The sequence below is a fragment of the Hyla sarda genome, chromosome 5, assembly GCF_029499605.1.
Source record: "Hyla sarda isolate aHylSar1 chromosome 5, aHylSar1.hap1, whole genome shotgun sequence".
Classification (NCBI taxonomy): Eukaryota; Metazoa; Chordata; class Amphibia; order Anura; family Hylidae; genus Hyla; species Hyla sarda.
Window position 1 is genome coordinate 339,160,937 of NC_079193.1, and position 25,943 is coordinate 339,186,879.

The 25,943-nt window shown below is 41.4% G+C and overlaps 1 protein-coding gene across 3 annotated transcripts in view; it reads left to right on the plus strand.

The window, feature by feature from the left end:
• The window catches only part of FZD6 (frizzled class receptor 6), a 74,538-nt gene extending 49,949 nt beyond the window's left edge, over window positions 1-24,589 (plus strand). For 2 of the 3 annotated variants that reach the window (XM_056522540.1, XM_056522541.1), the window contains exons 3-7: window positions 5,648-5,844; window positions 8,887-9,889; window positions 12,271-12,419; window positions 20,881-21,312; window positions 23,575-24,588. In XM_056522540.1, the coding sequence (XP_056378515.1) occupies window positions 5,648-5,844; window positions 8,887-9,889; window positions 12,271-12,419; window positions 20,881-21,312; window positions 23,575-23,716 (1,923 nt within the window). In that variant the 3' untranslated portion in view covers window positions 23,717-24,588. Of the gene's footprint in view, window positions 1-5,647; window positions 5,845-8,886; window positions 9,890-12,270; window positions 12,420-20,880; window positions 21,313-23,574 lie in introns of all 3 variants that reach the window. The other variant, XM_056522542.1, reaches the window with a different exon arrangement.
• The last annotated feature ends 1,354 nt before the right edge of the window (window positions 24,590-25,943 follow it).

Here is a 25,943-nt window from a genome sequence, read left to right on the forward strand (position 1 = left end):
AATCCTTCCAGTACTTATCAGCTGCTGAATACTACAGAGGAAATTCTTTTCTTTTTGGAACACAGTGCTCTCTGCTGACATCACGATCACAGTGCTCTCTGCTGACATCTCTGTCCATTTTAAGAACTGTCCAGAGTAGGAGAAAATCCCCATAGAAAACATATGCTGCTCTGGACAGTTCCCAAAATGGACAGAGATGTTAGCAGAGAACACTGTGGTCATGATGTCAGCAGAGAGCACTGTGTTCCAAAAAGAAAAGAATTTCCTCTGTAGTATTCAGCAGCTGATAAGTACTGGAAGGATTGGGATTTTTTTAATAGAAGTAATTTACAAATCTGTTTAACTTTCTGGCATCAGATGATTTAAAAAAAAAAAAGTTTTCCACCGGAGTACCCCTTTAACACTTCTATTCTCTGAGCAATAACAATTCTGAAGAATCGTTTCTTAGAATGTTCTGCAAGGAATGGTAACAAAAAATAAAGTTTTCCACCGGAGTACCCCTTTAATTAACTTTCAGCTAACATCTCGCCGCTGTGTTTTTTTCACTGCGGCATCTGTGGTATTTTTGGGGCATTTTTGCACATCCAAGTAAAAACTTAGCCTAAGCATTATGTACATATAAAAGAGAAACCCCCTTTTAAGCCTGCAGAGCGTCTGTTCCCTTACTTGTAGTATAGCACACAGTATATTTAATGTAAATTATGCCAAAAAGTCATTTATTTTTCCTTCCTTTCATAAAGCGATTGAATCTGTCTCTGCTGTGGAGTCTCAGGGACGACGCAGGGTTCAGAACTATGAAAGCCTTGTGTGTTCTGTGCGCCGGGGTCAATTTCCAGCAGAAATAAAGCGTTGTTTTGTAAAATCCAGTCACCTTCTTTATTCTCCAGACATTTATGGAAAGATTAATGTGCCTCACCAGATTACTGTGTGTGTGTATATAGTATTCTGTGTGAATGTATATATGTTTACATATCATGTATATGTGTGTGGTCCAATAAATCACAACCACCCATCACTCATAGGAATGAAGGCTAGCCCATCTAGTCTGATGCCTCAGAAGAGCTACTGTAGAGCAAATGGCTAAAAACGTAACATTTTGGCTATGATCTGTGTCAGAACACACAAGGCATGGCATGTGGTGTGTAGTCGTAGTCTGGTCAGAGCGCCCATGCAGACCACTGCTGACAGGTCCTACAATGGGCACATGACCATCAGATCTGGGCCATGGAGCAATAGAAGTAGGTGGCCGGTCTGTTGAATCATGTTTTCTCTTACATCGTATGGATGCTTGAGTGTGTAGGCATAGCTTACCCGGGAAACAGATGGCACCAGGATGCACTCTTGGAAGAAGACACACTGGCAGAGGCTCAGATTCTCTGGGCAATGATCTGCAGCAAAACCTGGGTCCTGTTCACGGCCGTCTGTCCCCGGTTTTTTTTATCCCCGTTTCGGTTCCGTTCTTGCAGGCTGTAAACGGATTAAAAACGGTTTTTAAAAAATCCTATTCATGTAAATGGGATTTTTTTTTACAATCCGTTTACATCCGTTTGTACCCGTCTGCACTCATTTCCGTTTTTTTTTGTTTTTTTACAGCAAAAAAACGGCACATGCAGTATTTTTTTTCCGTCAAAAAAATGGAAGAAAAAACGGATACAGTAAATTTAACATTGAAGTATATGGAAAACGGATGAGCCTTTAATGTCATCAGTTTGCATCCGTTTTTTCAATCCCTTTTTGGATCCGTTATTCTTCTGAACATGCTCAGAACAAAATTTATTTTTTATTTTTTTTGGTTTATTAACTGAACAATAACGGATATAAACGGATAACATCCATTTGCATCTGTTATTGTCTGTTTTTTTTAAGTCTGTTTTTATTTTTGACGGGAGAAGAACAGGACGGGTCTAGACGGCCATGTGAACGCAGCCTTAGGCAGTGTTTCCTACCAGGGTGCATCCAGCTGTTGCAAAACTAGAACTCCCAGCATGCCCGGACAGTCAAAGGTAATCACAGCTCTGCTTTTATTTCTAATATATTGGCAGTAGCATTGCTAGGGTGGTGCGGACCTCATCGGGTGACACCCTGACCCAGAGCGCATATTCTTGTCTTTCTTTGCCTTTGCTTTTGCAGTGATGTGACATGAAAAGGCACACAGACTTTAAAGGGGTATTCCAGAAAAAAAACTTTTTTATATATATCAACTGGTTCCAGAAAGTTAAACAGATTTGTAAATTACTTCTATTTAAAAATCTTAATCCTTTCAGTACTTATGAGCTTCTGAAGTTTAGTTGTTCTTTTCTGTCTAAGTGCTCTCTGATGACAAGTGTCTCGGGAACTGCCCAGTTTAGAAGAAAATCCCCATAGCAAATCTCTTCTAAACTGGGCGGTTCACGAGACATGTGTCATCAGAGAGCACTTAGATAGAAAAGAACAACTCAATTTCAGAAGCTCATAAGTACTGAAAGGATTAAGATTTTTTAATAGAAGTAATTTACAAATCTCTTTAACTTTCTGGAGCCAGTTGATATATAAAAAAAAGTTTTTTCCTGGAATACCCCCTTTAATAACTTAGGCACATTTTCAGCTCCACTGCGCCCTCTCATTTTGTCTAAGATTTTCTAATGGCATTGTTAAACGGTGGAAAATATGCAAAATATCAGTCCGTTCATTTGCACGGTTCAACGGGCGCTAGGACCGCTCAGAAATGCGCTGCCTCATAGACTGCAATACATTTCCGAGAGGAATCAACAGAAAGACTAGACAAGTTTATTATTTCTGAAGATGCCAGAATTTCTGCGGTGGAAACATCTCCGTGAAAACCTACCCTTAGGCTAAGTTTCCACTTGGTTTTTTTTCTGGCAGTTTTTGGATTTCTGCCTCTGCAGTTTTTGAGCCAAAGCCAGAAGTGTATTCAAAAGGAACAGGACATATAAAGGAAGGACTTACACTTCTCCTCCCTTATGGATCCACTTCTGACTTTGGCTCAAAAACTGCAGTGGCTGTATTCCAAAAAACAAGTGTAAACCTAGCCTTACTGTGCCTCCGTAGGATCTCCAGGAAAGATTAAAATGTGTACCTGTAATTTTCATTTCCTGTAGTCCGTAGGCAAGTGTCTCACCTAATAAAAATAGGATTTTTTCTGCATATATATGGGGAGATTTATCAAAACTTGTGCAGAGGAAAAGGTGACCACTTGCCTATAGCGACCGATCACATTCACAACACAACTTTAATTTTTCTAATTTGTCAAGATCACTATAAGCAATAAAAGGTGTGCTGTGCAAAGTGGCTGTAGGCAATGTAGAAGTGTTTTTTTCTCTTGGACAGTTTCATAAATCTTCCCCCCCCCCCCCCCTCCTTAATGTTCTTTACATCCATGTGGCCTGGTCACCATTATTCACATTTAGTGGAAACTAATAAATTCTTTTTACTGTCATGTGTCAGAGGACACAGGAAGAAGTAAATTGTTGCTGTGCCCTGAGAACGTGTTGGCGCCAGGTGCGCAGCACATGTCATTCACATTGGACGGTTATGAGGGAAGAATTCCAAGGAAAACTCCCACATGTAGCTTATTATTAATATTAATGGAGTTCTCCACGTTCCTCCCTAATTGAGGCCATTTAGCTTCAGGGTATGTACGGCAGTTTGGCGCTGTTCACTTCATGTTTTTTTTGCTCCCTTTTAACATATATATGCTGGGAAAAGCTTCCAACATATCTAGTAAATGTAGACTGTAACAGATGCTAATATAGACTAATATAAAATGATAGCTCATATTAGATATCCCAAACCGATGTGTAAACATTTGCTGATCTCGTAGATCAGCGCTCATTTACGCGGCTTAGTAATTGTACAGGAAGGTAACAATAAATAAAGAAGAAAAGGCTAGCGTGCACTCACCATTTCTGTAGTTTTCATGTCACGATCATTCCGTGCAGCAGGGAGGTCTGGGCGATGCAGAGCGCTCAGAAGCAAACAGCTGTTTTCGCACACAGCCGCGTGCTTCGTCTGGCAACTTCTTTATTTATTGTTATACAGCACTGCGCTTTAAGGCTTAGCACCCGTTAGTAGCGAATACACCTTGATAAGCTGGTACCTGGACAGCATCGTCTGCTTTTCTTTCTATATTGAGAATATGACAGGAAGGGCTGCACAAGGGATCGGCCCTTTACTTACATCACTCATCTCAGGTCTGTATTACTTTATGGGGTCAGGTCTGCGGTCTGTATTAGTTCAGGGGTCTGGTCTGCGGTCTGTATTAGTTCAGGGGATCTGTATTTTCTAAAGCTGTCTAGTGTGTGGGGGTCTGTATTAGTTTAGCGCAGGCTCTGCACAACACTATTTTTCCCCAATATTGAAGGGGGGGGGGGGGGAGGCCATATTGTACATGATCTGTTGAGATTTGAGTTTCAGGGCTGCTCTTTAGTCCCAGTACGTCCTAGTCGCACATCTCCTATTAAAATTGGAGATGTGCGGCAGATGAGCAATATTTTCTGAGAGTTCAAAAAGACCAAATCAATGACAGACAAGCATTTGCTCATTTGCCGATGGACCCCTGTCCACAGAACAATATTGCCCTATACAGCCTATAATCATCCTGTGTAATGGAGTCCTTAGGTATCAGTATAGTGAATCTGTAACCCATTGGTTATAATGCCATCTGTTTAATAAATAACTCATGAAAGAACTATTGAAAAGCTAATGATGTATTCGTTAAATGGATTCCACACAGTGGCATCTCCTAATATGGGATCAGCTCAACAGATACATTTAATGGAATGGCCACTACGCGATCTAAACTCCTTTTTTTGCAGTATACTTTGCAGTACTGCATGATATCTGGCACTGCATATACTAGGCACTGCGGCTATGTGTAAGCATACAGCCTCTGTAATACTGGCGGGGGTAGTGCAAATGAACCGGTGGTGCTCTATCCTATCTGGCACATAGCGCTTCCGCACAACATTCCCAAAAAGAACTGTAAAGATGGCACTCACCACGTATTCTGTGCAAAATGTTGCTTTTATTCGTGCAAATTTTCAAAGTGCATGGGGCAACTGGATCCGCAGCGGGCGGTGATGCCGGGACCTCTCCCCAAGATGGTGCGACAGCTGTTTCGTAGCGTGTAGCTACTTCATCAGGCCACATCGTGGCCTGATGAAGTAGCTACACGCTACGAAACAGCTTTCGCACCATCTTGGGGACAGGTCCCGGCATCACCGCCCGCTGCGGATCCAGTTGCCCCATGCACTTTGAAAACTTGCACGAATAAAAGCAACGTTTTGCGCAGAATACGTGGTGAGTGCCATACTTACAGTTCTTTTTTGGAATACTTTGCAGTACATTGGTCAGACATAGTCCAAAACAAAACACCCTTTTAGTCTCTAACTGTGGATTCCTAATGGAAGGTTTAGCCTGTACGTAAGATGTAGCAATGTTAGGGCTCATTCTTAACTTCATATTTTAAATCAGTATTTAGTTCTTTTCTTTTTCCTTTTTTCTTTTTTTTTTTAAGCTGTTAAAGGTTTTATTTACATTTAATTTTTACATTATATTTTACATTAATTTGTACTTTAATTTTAATTTGCATGTTTTTTATCCCTTAGGAGCCATCTCTAATCATGCCTGTACTCTTGTGTCTCCGCAGCCCTTTTTCCCGCTCATGAATCTCCAGTGTTCTCCAGACGTGAGCAAATTTCTGTGTATGGCTTTCGTTCCGGAATGTACAGAACCCAAGCACGTTGTGTTGCCCTGCAGAGCGATGTGCGAGACCGTGTACTCCGACTGCAAGAATCTAATTGACACCTTTGACATTGCCTGGCCTTCACAGTTAGAGTGTGACAAGTAAGTGCTGAGCTACAAAAACAATGGGGCAAATGTATTATTCCAAATGCCTTGAACCCAAATTACTTGCACCCAAAAAACTGTCTAACATTACTTGTACCACATTTATTAGGCATGTTAGATTCTTTTATTGTTTCACCTCTGACAAACAGATGAGGCCCTGATGAAGGGGAGTGGCATTGGTTAGAGGGGTGGGGCTTAAGTGGGACATAAGGTGCCAAAACAAAAAAGTACCGTATTATCGGTGTATAACACGCATTTTTTAGGCAAATTTTTTTAGCCTAAAGTCTATCTGCGTTTTATAGGCCGATAAGCCTCTGCAGTTCAATGATTTAAAGCGGGCGCTTTAAATCAATGAACTGCAGCGGCTTTTGCAGGTCCAGAGACCTGCCGCCGCTGCCCGATTCTCTGCCCCTGCCTATCCTGGGGTCCAGAGACTGCCGGGGTTGGGTCCGCGCTACTTCTGGCTCCGGTGTCTCCTGCGTCATTGCTATTCGATGCGCAATAACGAGTGACATCGCGTTGAAGACGTCACTCGTCATTGCGCCTCGCAGCGCATAGCAACGCACAGGAGACGCCACACAGGAGCCAGAAGCAGCGCGGACCCGACCCCGGCAACAGGTAATTATAAAACCGGGGAGGCAATGGGGCAACGGCGCCAATAGCCAGGGGGAGAGAAGCGGCGCCGGCAATCGGGCAGCAGGGCTCTAGACCCCATGGAAAGGCAGAGGGAGAGAAGCGGGCAGCGATGTCCTCTCTCCCCCTGCCTTTCCTGGGGGCTTCTGCGGGGTCAGAAAAAGTGTATCCGTGTATACACATGCGCACACACGCACCCTCATTTTGCCAAGGATATTTGGGTAAAAACCTTTTTTTTACCCAAATATCCTTGTTAAAATGAGGGTGCGTGTTATAGGCCGGTGCGTGGTATACCCCGATAAATACGGTACTGTTATCTGGTGTAAGATTCTGGCAAAGCTTAAGAGTAATATATTCACATGACCTGTGCCAAAGAACCTGGGCAGAGAAAGAGTGGTGCAGTTGCCCATAGCAACCAATCAGATCGCTTCTTTCATTTTTCAGAGGCCTTTTAAAATTAAAGACTCAATCTGACACCACTCTTCCTCTACACAGGTTTTGATAAAACCAACAAATTCAACTTGCAACCCTATTGTGTCCCTACGGTTTTGATCCAGAGGAAGGCAAAAAGAAAACCTTATGAGGCTAATGGGATTTGCCCTATACCAGGAGAAACATTTCCTTCCCAACTCCCATATGGCATCAGAATAAATCCCTAGATCGATGTTCTATCGCCATAAATCTAGTATCAAAAAAACTTGTCATAGTATATTTCTTCATAAAATAAATTTTACGATGTGTAAACTTAGCCTTAGAGTGTCTAGTCTAAGTTTACACTGTTTAATAGACAATTATAGTAAATCTGGACCAATGTTTTTCTGATTTCAAGATTTTAAAAAAAAGGCTGCCTTCTTACAGAAACAGTGCCACACCTGTCCGAGGGTTGTGTCTGGTATTGCAATCCAGTTGTATTCCAATAAATGGGGTTGAGCTGCAATACAAGACACAACCTGTGGGCAGGTGTGGCAATACAGATATTCTTTTCTAATCCTGGACAATCTCTGGTAACACTGTATTGTGTAATATATATATATATATATATACGCTAGCTGAGTACCCGGCGTTGCCCGGTTTTTCCTTCCTCATCCTTATTGGGGAGGAGAATCGACAAAGGAGGAAGCTTTTGACTTCAAATTCCATCCCCATATATTGTTGTCATATCCCGTCCTCATATCCCGTCCTCATATCCAGTCCTCCTATCCCGACCTCCTATCCTGACATCCTATCCCGACATCCTATCCCGACATCCTATCCCGACATCCTATCCCGACATCCTATCCCGACATCCTATCCCGACATCCTATCCCGTCCTCCTATCCCGTCCTCCTATCCCATCCTCCTATCTCGACCTCCTATCCCGTCCTCCTATCTCGACCTCCTATCCCGTCCTCCTATCTCCACTTCCTATCCCGACCTCCTATCCCATCCTCCTATCTCGACCTCCTATCCTGTCCTCCTATCCCGTCCTCCTATCTCCACCTCCTATCCCGTCCTCATATCCCGTCCTCATATCCTGTCCTCATATCCTGTCCTCATATCCTGTCCTCATATCCTGTCCTCATATCCTGTCCTCATATCCCGACCTCCTATCTCAACCTCCTATCCCGACCATCCCGTCCTCCTATATTGACCTACTATCTCGACCTCCCATCCCGTCCTCATATCCCTGTAATGTGTGCCAGGTACTGAAATATCTCCAGCCGTACAGAAGTTATGGGGGAAGACACATTTCCCATTGATTTGCATGGGACTTTAAACAAAAAACCCCGACCCTCACAAATGGGGGTAGTTAAGGGTTAAATTAACTATCCTATATTTTAAGTGTGTATACAAAGGAGATTATAGCACTCTAGATTCAGGTGAAAAAAACTTAGAGTGGTTTTATTCCATCCAAAATGCGACGTTTCGGTCACCACATGTCCCCATTTTCAAGCATAACAAAACTATATTTTAAGTGGACATATAAGTAACATGTGACCAAGTATTATCGAAATATCTCCAGCCGTTTGGAAGTTATACAGTAACATATGTTTCCCATTGACTTGTATGGGACTTTAAACATAAAGCCCGCCCCTGGCAAATGGGGGTGAGTAAGGGTTAAATCACCTATCCTATGTTTGTTGTTGACATATAAGTAACATGTGGCCAAGTTTCATGTTAATATCTTTAGCCGTTTGGAAGTTTTTCTGGAACATACACACATATATACACACACACACACACACGCGTGTTGAGTTTTATATATATATAGATATATCAATTATAGTTTTAATTGTTTGTATATGAGTGTGTGTATATATATATAATGAATCTTTGACCACATTTGCCCCCAGCTTTTGCTTTGCACAACAACTCTAAAATTGCAAATCTGCAAAAGAGCTTATTCCATGTTTTCTTCTTCTCCAGGCTAGAAGACTGTACAGTACCAAGGACACTTGACAAGGAACAAAGCACCAATATACCAGCTGGGGAAATACAAAAAGACTATGGGTTTTGGTGCCCACGACAATTGAAGACCTTCCAAGTGACTGGCTACAAGTTTTTGGGGGTCAATCACTGCGCACCACCTTGCCCTAACATGTACTTTAGTAAAGAAGACTTAGACTTTGCCAAAAACTTCATTGGTATTATCTCGATCATTTGTCTATGTGCCACACTCTTCACGTTCCTCACGTTTCTGATCGATGTGAAAAGGTTCCGATATCCAGAGAGGCCGATCATTTTCTACTCCGTCTGTTACAGCATTGTATCACTCATATACTTCATCGGGTTCGCTATGGGAAACTCTGTCTCCTGCAATGAGGCACATGAAGACTTTGCAGACGCCGACACTGTAGTCCTTGGGTCCCAGAACAAAGCCTGTACAGTCATCTTTATGGTCCTGTATTTCTGCACTATGGCTGGGACCATATGGTGGGTCATGCTCACCATAACATGGTATTTGGCAGCTGGTCAGAAATGGAGTTGTGAGGCTATAGAGCAGAAGGCCATGTGGTTTCACACAGTAGCTTGGGGTATCCCTGGGATCCTCACAATCATACTATTGGCCATGAACAAGGTGGAAGGAGACAATATCAGTGGCGTCTGTTTTGTTGGACTCTACGACCAAAATGTGTCCATGTATTTTGTGCTCTTACCTCTGTGTTTCAGCGTCTTCATTGGACTTTCTCTTCTTCTTGCTGGGATCATATCTTTGAACAATGTACGGCAAGTGATACAACATGATGAGAGGAACCAAGAGAAGTTGAAAAAGTTCATGATCCGCATTGGTGTATTCAGTGGCACTTACCTTGTTCCTCTGGGAATATTATTGTGCTGTAACGTGTATGAACTCTTGTCTAGGTCTACTTGGGAAATGACTTGGGTTGCAGACCACTGCCAGGAGTACCATATTCCATGTCCGTATCAGGTAATTTATTTTTTGTTATATTTATCGTTATATGACAAACTTTTTTGATAAAGTTCAAAGGTTCAAATTAATAACACCCATTATTTAAGGCCACACTGATTTTTGCAATGGCAAGGATACAGGGACACCAGTCTATTGTCATTGAATTGGGAGGTGCATCATATATGGGGCAGGTCCATACTGTGTAGATAAATCCAGGTAATAGTCAGGGGCATAACTACAGTGGTCCCTCGAGTTACAATATGAATTGTTTCCAGGACAACCATTGTATGTTGAAACCATTGTACATTAAAACCATAACGCTATGGGAAACTGGTAATTTGTTCTAAAGCCCCAAAATGTCATCCAAAAAAAGGAAAATGTAAGTAATTTACTAATACAGATAAAGCAAATCCTTACATCTAAAAGTAATAAAGACCTGCTGGGAGCTGTAATCACTGTCTATGTAGAGGACAGGAGCTTCTTCAGGGTCATATACAGTACACAGTGTCCTAAAATAGTAACATGGAGCCGCCCTCACCTGGTGTCCAAAGGAGCAGCTAACCCTGGCACAGGTAAAGAGTACAGAACATGTAATACCTCCCTGTACTGTAGGTGGCGCTACCAGACACCAGTCATTGCATATACTTCAGTAATACAGGTAAAGAGTACAGAACATGTAGTACCTCCCTGTACTGTAGGTGGCGCTATCAGACACCAGTCATTGCATATACTTCAGTAATACAGGGGTTTTTACCAGTGAATGCCCATTCTGATTGGTCAGTTTTTCCAGCCATTGACACGTTTCGCAGATCTAGACTGTAGTCAGTAGCATTGTATGTTGTGTATGGGTTCAAGTTACAATGGTCCAGAATAGACAATTGTATGTGGAAAATATTTTATGCCGAGGCCATTTTAAATTGAGGGATAAGTGATGCAGGGGTGAAGTCACACCCAGGTCCTGGAGCCAAAGAGCAGAAAGAATGCTATGTCCAGTGCTATGTAATTAGTTAAATACACTTTAATCTCTCTTCGCCAGAATAATACCGGACAGCATGGGCTGACGCGTTTCGAGTGTTAACTCTTAATAATAGACCTGTCTAAATTACATACACCTTTGTCTATAATAGCCCTTGACCCATCACATGACCCCACACCACCTAGATCAAAGACTAGAGTCTTAAAGAAAAAAACAAAGTAACTGGAATCTAAACCTGCCTGTCTGAAAAGTTGCGCTAAGTATTAACCCCTCACCACACATTAAACATACAAATATGCAAAATGTCATACACTGAATAAATAATATAAAGACGTTACAGAACTAATTAAAAATAATACAATGACATCTGTTGCAAAGCAAATGACCATGGTAAAATATGTAAGGTGTGGTTAGCTGATATGTTAATATTAAATCATGTCACACATTTAGCCCCTTTGGTTGTCGGGTCGCTAAAACAAAAATCAGAAAATTCTCCCCAGTAAGGGTTTCCTACATTAAAGGGGAATTCCAGGGGAAATTTTTTTTATATATCAACTGGCTCCAGAAAGTTAAACAGCTTTGTAAATTACTTCTATTAAAAAATCTTAATCTTCCAATAATTATCAGCTGCTGAAGTTGAGTTGTTCTTTTCTGTCTGGCAACTGTGCTCTTTGCTGACTCCTCTGCTTGTCTAGGGAACTGCACATAATTGAAGAGATTTGCTATGGGAATTTTCTTCTACTCTGGACAGTTCCCAAGACACGTGTCATCAGAGAGCACTTACAGAAAAGAACAACTCAACTTCAGCAGCTCATAAGTACTGAAAGGATTAAGATTTTTTAATAGAAGTCATTTTCAAATTTGTTTAACTTTCTGGAGCCAGTTGATATATATAAAAGTTTTTTTTCCTGGATATCCCCTTTAATCTCCACCCCTGCCAGGGAGAATAATACATTACTTCCTGCACATAGTGCAAGCTCCAATATATACCTTATTTGAAGTACCAAAATTTATAAAGCTTTCAATCTAACATTTTCCCGTAAGGTAAGATCCAAACATGTCGGCCTCGACCATTACCGAACAGGTGACACATCTCGTGCAGTGACATTTAGGCTATGTTCACACAGTGGGTCCAGGAGGGAGGGCTTGGGTGGCCAAATTCTTGTAACTTGTTTAGTAAAGTATTGTAATGATGGGAAAATTTGCCATCTAGATCAGTGGTTTCAAACTGTGACCCTTCAGATGTGACAAAACTTCAACTCCCAGCATGCCCGGACAGCCATTGGCTGTCCGGGCATGCTGGGAGTTGAAGTTTTGCAACAGCTGAAGGGTCACAGTTTGAGACCACTGACCTAGATTAAGACTTGAATGACCAAAGTAACAATATGTTTCTTAATTTTTTTTTTTTTTTTTATATATATAGCCAAAGAATTTGTCCAGACCAGATCTTGGTTTGTTTCTAACCAAATATGTGATGACTCTAATCGTCGGCATCTCGGCCATTTTCTGGGTTGGAAGCAAAAAAACCTGCTCTGAGTGGGCCAACTTTTTTCACCGAAACCAAAAACAAGAGTAAGATGATTTTCTTTTATACATAGTTTACTTCTATTTGTAGAACATCATGTTGCATGGTGTCAAGAAGAATGTCAAGGACCAGAAGAGATCGTCACCTCTAACTGTAGGGCTGTTTGTTTTATGCAGCAATTTTCCCAAAATTTGGGGTAAATAATTTTACATGACAGTGATGTGTGAATAAGGTCGATTTCAGACCTGCATGATACAAGCACTTGGCCCGACCATGGGTCTAATGACCCAAACTAAAAGCATCTAAAAGGATATTGACATTGCATTCAGTTTAGGTCATCAGACGTGCTGTCGCTCATATTACACACATCAGTAGCCAGCTTAAAGGGGTTCTCCACCATAAGGTGATTTTAGTACGTACCTGTCAGACAGTAATGGACATGCTTAGGAAGGATCCGTGCTTATCTTGGGGCTAAATGGCTATGTTGTGAGCATACCATAAAGCTGTGGCTATCTTTCCGTGAACTGGCTATTTCCTGTTGGAGTCCGTTCCCTCAAATTTCAAATCCCATAAATCCCTGTTTGTAAGTGGGAGGTCACTTTTCTCCCTCCCACACATCAGCCACCCACCCATGGAAACACATCTGTGATCCCTTCCATGCAATAGACCAGTGTTTTCTGACTAGGGCGCCTCCAATTGTTGCAAACCTACAATTCACTGCAGAATGATCTGCTTCCCACCCAGTAGTCGCTCCACCCATTGAAGTAAAGACCAGCTCCCTCTGATCACCTGACTAGTGATGTAATGTTTGTGGCCACACTGCAACCTGAGAGAACCTGAGACAACAGTCATTGTGTATGCTGTTACAAATAAACATTGGGGCAAAAATCACAGAAGAATTGCGAGACCAGCATGAATCACAGGTACAGACACTATATTATGAACTACACTATCTTTACAGCCCCTGTAACACAGTCAATGCCGGAATACCCTTTTAAAAGAACAGGCATGTGGGCATGTGTCAGAGTAGACCATCTTAACAACTAGATGGGTTAAAGGAAAACTGTCAGCTTTCTCCCCCTGCACTAACCAGCGGTACTGGCTGATGTGTGGGGGATGCTGATCAGTTTGATGCCAACTGTGCCCGGATCCGCCCGTCTGAAATCTTCGTTTTTCCCTATATGCTAATTAGGTGCTAATTGGCACAGGCGGGGTAACTAACACTCTGACGTCAGCGGCCGCAGTGCCGCCCAGTTCATCAATATTCCTCCCCTCCCTCTTCTCCCTGCTCTGTAATGCAGAGGCGGAAGCAGGGGAAGAATATTGATGAGCTGGGCGGCGCTGCTGACGTCAGAGTGCCAATTACCCCTCCTGTTGCCAGTTAGTACCTAATTAGCATATACGGAAAAACAAAGATTTGGGCTGGGCGGATCCGGGCTCAGTAGGCATCAAACTGATCAGCGTCCCCCGCTCATCAGTACCAGTGCCAGTACCGCAAGGGGGAGCAAGCTGACAGTTTTACTTTAAATTATAGTATGCAGCGGGGTTCTTGTTATGCTTCTAGTGGCTGTTGGCAGAGTGAACCTCTACCACTTCAGAGATGAAAACATATTTACATGCAGATAATAAAAATATTTTTCTGCCGTCTGCCAAGAATATTCTCGTCAATAAACATCTTAAATGGAATTTCAAATCAAGATAAGATCACAATGATCAGAATACAATAGTTGTCAGTGTTGTTGCCTTAATGGACAACTCCCAGTCTATGGTGATCGGCTGTTATTGCAATGGGTCCAACTCTAGTAAGCTGCAGGCGTTGTACCATTGCACTATTTTTTTTGATGAACGGGTGACAATTAGAGATGAGCGAACTTACAGTAAATTCGATTCATCACGAACTTCTCGGCTCGGCAGTTGATGACTTATCCTGCATAAATTAGTTCAGCTTTCAGGTGCTCCCGTGGGCTGGAAAAGGTGGATACAGTCCTAGGAGACTCTTTCCTAGGACTGTATCCACCTTTTCCAGCCCACCGAAGCACCTGAAAGCTGAACTAATTTATGCAGGAAAAGTTATCAACTGCCGAGCCGAGAAGTTTGTGACGAATCAAATTTACTGTAAGTTCGCTCATCTCTAGTGACAATTTTCCAGAATAGGAGTAACCCTTACCAGTTGACTGTTCACTTTGGAGAACAGAGGGGGAAGGGGGAGCGAAGAACCACCTGTTGTGATAGTCAAATGTTTTAGTAGGGTAGTGAAATGGGGTTGACCTTTTGAGAATGATAGAAAAAGACACGTAGATGGTCTAGGGCAGTGGTCTCAAACCTGAGGACCTCCAGATGTTGCAAAACTACAACTCCCAGCATGCCCGGACAGCCAACGGCTGTCCGGGCATGCTGGGAGTTGTAGTTTTGCAACATTTGGAGGTCCGCATGTTGAAGACCACTGGTTTAGGGTATACTTTTATTTTAGTAAGTCTTTCATAACCATCAACAAACAGGCTAGGTTCACCTCTACCTTCTTAGAATGTATAGCTGACCCTTCCTGCAGATCTGATGGGATATTATTTCCTGTTTTTAGTGTTAAAAGGCAAAACGCTTCACCTTATCACCTTATTGTATTTTTAGGCTATCCCTACTTTCCTCCCCATCACTTCTCTGTGCCTTTTCCTTGTTTGTACCTTTGGCATGCTACAAAGCTTGCATACAGTTAAAGGGGTACTCCGGTGGAAAACATTATTTTTTTTATTTAATCAACTGGTGTCAGAAAGTTCAACAGATTTATAAATGACTTCTATTAAGAAATCTTTACCCTTCCAGTACTTTTTAGCAGCTGTATGCTACAGAGGAAATTCTTTTCTTTTTGAATTTCTTTTTTTTTGTCTTGTCCACAGTGCTCTCTGCTGACACCTGATGCCCCCCGTATCAGGAACTGTACAGAACAGGAGAAAATCCCCATTGCAAACCTATGGTGCTCTGGACAGTTCCTGATACGGGCATCAGGTGTCAGCAGAGAGCACTGTGGACAAGACAAAAAAGAAATTCAAAAAGAAAAGAATTTCCTCTGTAGCATACAGCTGCTAAAAAGTACTGGAAGGGTAAAGATATCTTAATAGAAGTCATTTATAAATCTGTTTAACTTTCTGGCACCAGTTAATTTAAAAAATAAAAAATCCACTGGAGTACCCCTTTAAGGTGGTTATCCCAAGTTGCACAGAATAACTAGCTAATTGTTGAGGGTCCAACTGCTGGCACCCCCACAGATCGCGAGAACAGAAGTCGCTTGTCCCTGGAGTGAATGGAGAAGCGTCATGCTATACCTCTTGCTATACCTTGTATGTTCAGCACTCCAATGGAAAGTAAATAGAGTGGTGGGTGAGCATGTGCACTTCTGCTCCATTCACTTGATGGACAATTTACCTTCATTCTCATGATCAATGGGGTACAAGTAGTCCGACCCCAACAGATCAGCTAGTTTTCCCCATGCTTTGATAGGGGATAACATTTAATCTTGGGATAACGCCCTAAATATAGCTCTTGGCTTACGACAAACATGTTTCTACAGCGGACAGAGGGGGAACAAGTTGCTGTCAGACACCTCTAGCAGCGGCTTATCTCCTTCAGGATCAAAGGGTGGGGCAGGATACAATCCAACATGTCCACAACAACGGAAGAGAAGTCCAGCGCAGGCCCGATGCAATATTCTTTATTTACAGGTGGAACAGACATGAACAGTGTACAGAGTGACGCGTTTCGGCCGCAGTATGCAGCCTTAGTCATCCAACATATCCGATTCTTTCTTCCTTCAGTTATCTGTTGTTGGGGACTCACGTACAGATTACATTATGGACCCATGATGTTAAAATCCATAGCTTCAGCCATAAAATACAAAAGACGAGCGCTCCCTGGTGTAACACCTTCAACATAAAGGTTAAAAACAAGTGAGCCGAGGACCAACGCGCCTAAAACGGTTGTGCAAATTCCGGCACAACACGTATAATTTAAGCATCATTTAAGGCTGCTGCACATTCCTCCGCATGCTCCAAGCGTGAACAACCGATTCCAATACCCCGGAGGATAATAGGCGCTGCCAATAAGGTGATCCAAGGAAGTATAAAAACTGGTTTTATTTAAAACATACTACGCGTTACGAAACCGGAACGGTTTCGTAACGCGTAGTATGTTTTAAATAAAATCAGTTTTTATACTTCCTTGGATCACCTTATTGGCAGCGCCTATTATCCTCCGTTGAGGTTGAAGTGGTATTGGAGTCTATAGATTCAGCCATGGCCACCTTAAAGGGGTACTCCTGTGGAAAACTTTATTTTTTTAAATCAACTGGTTTCAGAAAGTTAAACAGATTTGTGAATTACTTCTATTAAAAAAATCTTAATCCTTCCAGTACTTTTTAGGGGCTGTATACTACAGAGGAAATGCTTTACTTTTTAGATTTCTCTGATGTCATGACCACAGTGCTCTCTGCTGACCTCTGCTGTCCATTTTAGGAACTGTCCAGAGCAGCATATGTTTGCTATTGGGATATCTGCTGCTCTGGACAGTTCCTAAAATGGACAGCAGAGGTCAGCAGAGAGCACTGTGGTCATGACATCAGAGAAATCTAAAAAGTAAAGCATTTCCTCTGTAGTGTATAGCCCCTAAAAAGTTATGGAAGGATTAAGGTTTTTTAATAGAAGTAATTTACAAATATGTTTAACTTTCTGGCACCAGTTGATTAAATGGGCACTGTCACCAACTTTATTTTTATTACTTATGTACTACAACATATCTCTAATATACTTTTATTATTTTTTTTTTTCATTAAAAAGGTTTAATTTACATTTAAAAACCGGCCACTGAAAAAGGACTGATTTTGGAGTGGCAATCAGTCCTTTTTCAGTTAGGCTGCACTCGCTCCCTGCCTGTCAATCAGACAGGCAGGAGCGAGCGCATTGGCTCCCCGGCCACTGGCTGGGAGGCCACTCCTCCCACACATCGCCGCCGCCACCTCGTTGCCACCGCTGTCCCTGCACGCCCGCTGCTGGACTCTGCAGTAACTGCAAGTGTAATGAGGGAGCGGGGTATGCGGGGCGGGGGGGGAGGAGGGAACGGACTAGTTCCGTAGCGGGGGGGGGGGGTGAACGGGCTTGCAAAAAAAAAAAAATAGGATGGTGGGAGCTACCCTTTAAAAAAAAAAAAAAAAAGAAAGTTTTCCATGGGAGTACCCCTTTAACCTGAATATTCAGTTTTCCACATCATATTATCTTCAAGTACTACTCTGTACTATATCCCATCTGTAAGAGTCACTTTTTGTATTTTTTCACGTGGGTGAGGAAATGACCTAATGCCAGATGGTGTGGTTAGCATGGCACAAGGCTTCCTTGTCTCCTCGGCACCTCTTGGCTGGCCGTCCTCCGGACCTCCAGGTTTGGTCTGCAGACTTGCACCTCAGTGGTTTATTCGCGTCTTGATTGAGGTTTCGTATAAAGGACAAGAAGCGTTTCCTTTCCTCTGTGGTATGTGTTCTCTGGTTTATATTCCAGGTAATGTCAGCAGGGGACATGTCTGCCTAGAGCAGGAATTACCAACCTCATGTAGTAGTGTGCACCCAGTCTGTCTAATCAGCACATATTTTCATTTTCTCTAACATTTCTCCATGTTCGGCTGAAACCTAATCTTTATACCTGGAGGTTGTGGTAGGATTCTTACATGACATGTGCTAGTTTTTGATTTCACTTTACATGTAGAAAGTTCTTTTAGATACCAAAGATGTAGATTACAGTATATTCATATATTCAAGACCAAAGGCTATTAGTCGGAACCTTTTATATATAAAAAAAAAATATTATACATTTATAAAAAACTTTGGGAAGTACAGTATTTGCTAAAATTATTATTTTTTAAGTATAATAAATATTCAATATTGGAGAAACACTTAAAGGGGTTATCCAGGAAAAAAACTTTTTTATATGTATCAACTGGCTCCAGAAAGTTAAACAGATTTGTAAATTACTTCTATTTAAAAATCTTAATCCTTTCAGTACTTATGAGCTGCTGAAGTTATGTTCTATTCTGTCTAAGTGCTCTCTGATGACACGTGTCTCGGGAACTGTCCAGAGTAGAAGCAAATCCCCATAGCAAACCTATTTTGCTCTGTGCAGTTCCCAAGACAAGCAGAGATGTCAGCAGAGAGCACTGTTGTCAGACAGAAAAGAACTATACAACTTCAGCAGCTGATAATTATTGGAAGTTTTAAGATTTCTTAATAGAAGTAATTTACAAATCTGTTTAACTTTCTGTAGCCAGTTGATATATAAAAAAATTTTTTAAAAAATAAGTTTTTCCCTGGAATACCCCTTTAAGTGCATATACATATTTTTGAAAGATTATCTTTTTTAAAGGTATTCTTTAGAGATTTTTTTTTTCTATCAAAGTGGTTAGGGCATGTTTTTTTTTTTTTTTTTTTGCAGAAATTTTATCCCGGATCAGTGTAGATTTCGGTTTCGATAACACAGATTTGGAAATAGAATAACCCTATCTAAAGCCGATTTCCTTTTGCTATGCCACAGATTTGGCTGTGGATCAGCCCCATTCTTTTCCATATAATAAAGTAAATTGACAGCTCTTACCTCCACTATATGCACCTTTTGTATGGACTCACCGACAGCGTTTTCAATAAAATTCAAAGAATATAATTTTCAACAATATTCAGTAAATGGTTGTAAGTTTATTGCATCAGAACACCAACATTACAGAGCGTAAACTCTGACGCGTTTTGGGTCTTCCTAACCTTTAGTCATGCCATGACCAAGGGTCATGAAGACCCAAAACGTGTCAGTTTATGCTCTGTATTATTGGTGTTCTGATGCGATAAACTTACAACCTTTAACTTCACCAAAAACTGCTGGACATTCGCTTCTTTGAATCGCATCAATTTTACTTAGTTTTGCATCCTCGAACTTGATCCCTAAAACCTTTTGACTGCTTCAGAATCAAATTCTAGCCATAGGGCAAAACACGTCTTGTATAGCCATAGGGCAAAACACGTCTTGTATCAGATTTTGACAGAACTGTTAAAGTTTCCTCATTTTGGCTCCTATTTCAGATACATAACATGTAATGGGAAACAGGATACCATAAAAACAGAATCATAAATCTAGTTTTTATCTAGCATTATAATGTTACATAGTCTGTCTGAGAAGTCCAGCAAATGTAACCAAAACTAAAAGAAAAGGGAACACCTGAAGAAGGCAATAATCCCTGCTGATGCAAACTGTCCATGATAGGAGTTGTAGTTTTACAACGACTGAAGAACCACAGGTTGCCTTTAAAGGGTGGTCTTAAAAGTGCCCCTAAGAACGACTGCATAAGGTTTGATCCAGGTGTTTTCTTTTTTTTTAATAAAATACCTACTGTATTTACACGTATGATCTTCAGACTGCTATATATTTCTAGGAACTAGATCTAACCGTAAATGACTCTTTTTCAGAGTTGGAGATTGAATGTTTTCTCCTCCAGCCACAGGGGGTGCTGTTGCATCTCTTAATTATAAACTGTATCGCCATTTTAAAATCTGACAGTTCTTGCCTTTTTAAACAGTACCTCTCATGATCTTGTAACATTTTATAATCCTCCCAGCTCACTGCCCCCATCATGATAAACCACCCCCTGCCTTTAAATGTATTATTTTTTAGATCTCTACCTTGATTTTGCTCTGTAATTTCTGCTCAGTCTAAGTCAGATTCACAGACTGTGAAGGGGCGTTCCCCAGCAGGCGTGAAATCATCTGAAGCCATTTAGGGGAGAACTTCCTCCCTCACTCTGCTACACGCAGCCCAGAGCAGTGTGAGATGAGCTATGATTGGCTCAGGCTGCAAGAGTCCAAAGTCTGTGCAAAAGATGGCGGGAAATGTGTTCCGGACAAGTAGGGAGACACCTAGTTGCAGCGTTTTTAAAACACAAAACATAGAAAACTTCATTTTTTTTACACAAAGTACATTAGAATTTTTTTTTTTTATTTACCATAAGAAAACAATAGCAACATTTTTTTTAATGATGGTGCCCATTTAACTAAATAGTTCACCTAGTTGACCACATTTTGCCCTATATCTGTAGAAACAATAGTTTCCTTTGCCACTACTCACCTATTCCGAGTTCCTACTGCTTAGATCTGTGATCTATGTATAGATTTTTGATCTACTGCTAGAGTCAATTCTTTACACATATTTGTGGTCCTACATACATAGTCTGTCAAGCATACACGCTGGGGGAAAATTGTCCTCCGTTTTCATGATCGGTGGGAGTCCCATCAATCGGACTCCCACCGGTCAGCTAGATATTCCCTTTCCTGTGAATAGATAATAAATAACTTTTACTATTGGGATAACCCATTTAAATACTACATTTTTTTCATCCGATATGTAATGCTTTGTAATTTAAATATTTTTTTTTCTGTTCTGATCATTTAATGTCTCCTATCCTATGGGATTTAATTTGATCCTTCTTATGTTCTAGCCCAGTTGCCGAGAGCCGAAGAGTCTTGCATGAGTCTTGTGAATACTTCACCAAACACAACTCTAAGCCAAAGCACAAGAAGCATCATAGATCCAGTTCTCACAAGCTAAAGGTTCTCTCCAAGTCTATGGGAACAAGCACTTCTGCTAAAGCAAACCATGGAGTGTCTGCAATGACCATCACCAGCCATGATTTTCTAGACAAAGAGACAGTAGTGGACCTTCAGAGTACAAGGGCCCAGTCACCAAATGAAGACCAAGAGTCGGCAAGTAGTATCCAGAAAACAAGAACAGAGGCTCCGGCAGAGGTCACTACACAAACGCTGCTGGATAACTCTGAGCTTCCTGTACAACATATGGAGCAGAACAACCACCTCAGTGTGGGGAAAGGGAATGGCGTGACTGGGAGTATACCGAAAAAGATTGAGGGCAGGTAAGAATCCACGTCTGACCATGGAAAGAAATATAGGCACACTACACTATTATGGTGGTGTTGGTTGATTATGGTTATTATGGTGGTAATGGTTGATTATGGTTATTAGGGTGGTGTTGGTTGATCTTCAACATAGTAATATACATTTTGGTGTTTCTTACCTCTATTATTATTATATAAGGGTACATTCCCACACGGCGTATTTGCTGCATATTTGCTGCTGCGTATTTTATTTTCTCTGTTGAAGTCAATGGGTAGGAAAATACGCAGCACCAAATACGCAGCAAATACGCAGCAAAATACGCCGTGTGGGAATGTACCCTAAGGTTGTAAATGTCAATTCAAATAAGCAGTAAGCCATTATCTACAGATATATTAAAGGGATACTGTTCCGAACGCAGGAGCCGGCGTTGGGAGCTCGTGACATCAAAGCCCCGCCGCCTCATGATGTCACACCCTGCCCCCTTAATGCAAGTCTATGGGAGGGGGCGTGACGGCCGTCACGCCCCCTCCCATAGACTTGCATTGAGGGGGCGGGGCTATTATGTCCAGGCGTGTAATTTCAATAATATAACAATAAAGGGTTTTTCTGCTTGACTAAAAGTTCAAACCAATAATTGACCATGTAGAATGCAGAAATAGAGAAATGACATACAGATTGTAAGCAAAAAAGGATAAGAGTGAGTTGGTTAGATAACAATTCCATGGGTGGATTAAAGCTCCATTTTGTACAAAGCCATAATAGGGCCTTTATAGAGATTTGGCATGTTCCATTTTATTCTGTATGTAGTATTTTTCCTAAGAAGGATTGTTTTAAGAAGAGAATATCTTCATACAGTAAAACCGGCTTGTCACTAGACAGCAAAACTGGTCTTCACCTATAGCAGTTTCTTTCCCTTGGTTCTTACTGTGTCTTCTAGTACTCAGATACCCCCAGGACTTATAGTAGAGCTAAGTAGTATAATAAGGAGACAGTCACAAGAAAAAGCATACTAAAGAATTATCAATACTGGCAAGGAAGAAGAATAGAAACTCATAGATGACTAAGACTAAAGATGATGGAATGATGATGTCCGGAACGAAGCAGAAGATGAAGAACAAAACCTATTTTATAGACTGACCCTAATTGTGCCCTAGATCTTTCCCTGTACTCTAGCCTATCAGCAAAGACTACAAAGCTTTACTGCAAATATCTGCATTGTGACCCTGTAATAACCTTCTTTAGCAGTAAGAACAAGCATGAGAATAAAGCTAGAAAGAGCTGAGACTAAATCATTAGCCTTAAAAAAAAAATAAGATTCACTATAGGAACTTCAAAACAGAAACAAGATAAAACAAAGAATCAACAGGGGTAACTATGACTAGACTAGAACATGACACTAGACGCACAAGGAACAGGGAAACAAAATGCACAACGTGTATGCTATAATCCACACAGAACTGCATAATCCAAGGATTTGTAAATAGAGGCTTACTTCACTCTGCACAATCTATAGCTGGCAGTCAATATTAGCTGATCCAGAGCAATGGATCAGCTATAAGACAATTGAATAGCTGCTGCCCCAAAAAATCTAAAAGATAGTAGAGGAGAGAGAATGCAAGGAAGGTGATATTTATAACACACACCCGGAGTCTGACCCTATACGGCAGTGTACTAGGTGTAGGGATCTGTGGTGAGCAGTAGACTGCTGTAAACGCGCCATGCTCCGAGCTTCACGGTGTGCATGAGCCCTTATCTCCAATATCATCTTAGGAGTCTATTCACATGGCAAGAATTTCCGCTTGCAGAATTCTGCCTCAAATTAAAGCCCATAGACTTCCATAGGACACTCCCATTCACACATTCCACAAGCAGAAGTGTGAACGGAAGTGCGGAATCCCATAGAAGTCTACGTCTTTAATTTGAGGGGGAATTCCACAAGCGGCAATTCTGTTGTGTGAATAGACACTTAGTACCATGTCCAAGATTAGGTTGGGTCAAAGGGAACAGTGGTTAACAATCCATGGGGTTAGGGCACACTTTAGCCCTAATAGATTCCTTTATATATTATTTTACATAAAAAGTCACAGGATCCTTTGGGTGGCACTCTCCAAATAAGAAAGAAACTGCCCATTGGTAGTAATGGTGGAGTGAGGCTTCTTTCTAAGATTTTCTAGGGGGCTGTATAGCTACTTTGTTATGACAGTGATCCGATGTACAATAAGTGCTGAAAAACTGATAGTTTTTTGGGTTTCTAATTTGTCTTCTCTGTCCTAATCTAGTTTGCTCATTGAAAACCACTTGAGTGATCCAGCCCTGTATCCTGACAGTGGTTCTCCACCGAGTATGAGTCCGACCAATGCACATGCCCTGTTACTCATCAACGAAGAAAGAGAACCTGGAAACGGCACAGAGACTGCATGAGAAATCTGACCAAAATGGATTGTTGTTGGATTTTTTTGTTTCAAAATACATTGGGGGAGATTTATCAAATCCTGTCCAGAGAAAAAATTGCTGAGTTGCCCGTAGCAACCAATCAGATCACTTCTTTCATTTTTAACAAGGCCTCTGCAAAATGAAAGAAGCGATCTGATTGGTTGCTATGGGCAACTCAGCAACTTTTCCTTTGCACAGGTTTTGATAAATCTCCCCCATTGAGCTGACGCCCAACCCTGACCTTCATGGAAGTTTTGCACTTATACAATGTAAAGCATTTAAAGTATACCCGGTATCCTACAACAAGGGAGAAGGACAATGCATGGACAGTACCTGTGGGTTTGACAACACGGCCATGGCTCTAAATACTGACTTATCTTACAAAATGGCTGATCCCAGGATACCCCTTGTTTTGTTGCTTTTATACTGTTACATTTTGTAATGTACATATATGTGTCTGTATGGATTACCTTAACACATTTTACACCATTTTTTGTAAACAATAAGGTAAATCCATTATCACTGTTAGAGCAATGATTGTATATACTGTAGGTAGGTTGCTTCTATATATTAGTCATAACACTGACTGAAAAATACCTAGCAAAGAATAGGCTTACTGCCGCTGTCTACTGGTCATCCACTGGTTATGTTACATCCTGCTGGTTATTATGGTAGTTTTACACTGGAAATTATTTAAAGAGAAAAATAAAACTCCTAATTTTCATAAAATGTCTATATATTTTTATGTTAAAGGGGTATTCCAGGAATTTGCTATGCTACAGGGGCTGTAAAGTTGGTGTAGTTCATAATATAGTGTCTGTACCTGTGTGATGGTTTTCTCCCAATTTTTATGTGATTTTCACTCCAATATTTATTTTTACCAACATACAAAATGACTGTTGTCTCAAATTTTTCCCAGGTTGCAATGCGGCCGAGACCTGATATCACTAGTCAGCTGATGACAGGGAGCCTGTCTGCTTCAATGGGTGGAGCGATCTCTTGGTGGGAGAGAGATCAGCTAATGCAACAGCTGTAGGCACCCTGATTGACAACCACAGGTCTTTTGAATGGATGCAGCTCATTTATGTTTCAATGGGTGGGGTGGCTGATGTGTGGGAGGGAGAAAAATGGAATTATGGGATTTGTAGTCAAAAAAGAAAAAGGTCAAACAGGAAATACCAGTTCACAAAAAGCTAGCCACAGTGTTATGGTAATCTCACAACATAGCCATTTAGCCCCAAGACAAGCGCAGATTCTTCCTAAGCATGTCCATTACTGTCTGCCAGGTACGTGCTAAAATCACCTAAAATGTCCCAGCTTTCTCCTTCCGGCTTTCTTCCCTCCTCCGGCCTGTTTGCATAACCTCTATTATTATGGCTGTAAATGTCAATTCAAGTAAGCAGTAAGCCATTATCTGCAGATGTATTCAGGAGTAATGGGATTGCTGGCAAAATCCAGGTGTGTAATTTCAATAATATAGCAATAGAGGATTTTTCTGCCTGACTAAAAGTTCAAACCTATTATTGTTTGCAGCAGCCGTAGGTGGTCGGGAAAGCCAAAAGCAGCTGAAGCCAGGAAATTACGCAATTTGCAGAACTCACATTGATTTTAATGGAAGTTGTGTAAACGGTGTAGCCCCGCGGGATACTTTGTTTATATGAGTCCTGGAGTTCCTATTACTATTTGCTGTACACCAAAACAAGGCCAAAAAGTGACTGCTGAAAAAATATTTTAAAGGAGTCTCAAAATATTATGTGTGCACACAGCCGAATATTCCCAGAGGGGCAGCTATCAGGGCACACTTGTACTTGCAGCTTCCTAACAGCTGGAGTGCCACAGATTGGGGACCACAGTCCTAGAGCAATGGATTGTAAGGGCCAAATGTTTTATGAGTGGTCCAACAAAAGGACTTATACAGCCATATGGTTTAAAGGGGTACTCCACTGCTCAACATTTAGAACAAACTATTCCGAATGCTGGAGCCGCCGAGAGCTCGTGATGTCATAGCCTCGCCCCCTCATTATGTCATGGCCCGCCCCCTCGATGCAAGACTTGACTTGCATTGAGGGGGCGGGTCTATGACGTTCAGAACAGTTTGTTCCAAGCGCTGAGCAGCGGAGTACCCCTTTAAGTCAATTAGTTTGTATGTTTTCAGCATAGAAAACTTCTACTTGTTGGAAGGGACCCTTCACATTAAGTCGATCTTAACCCCTTA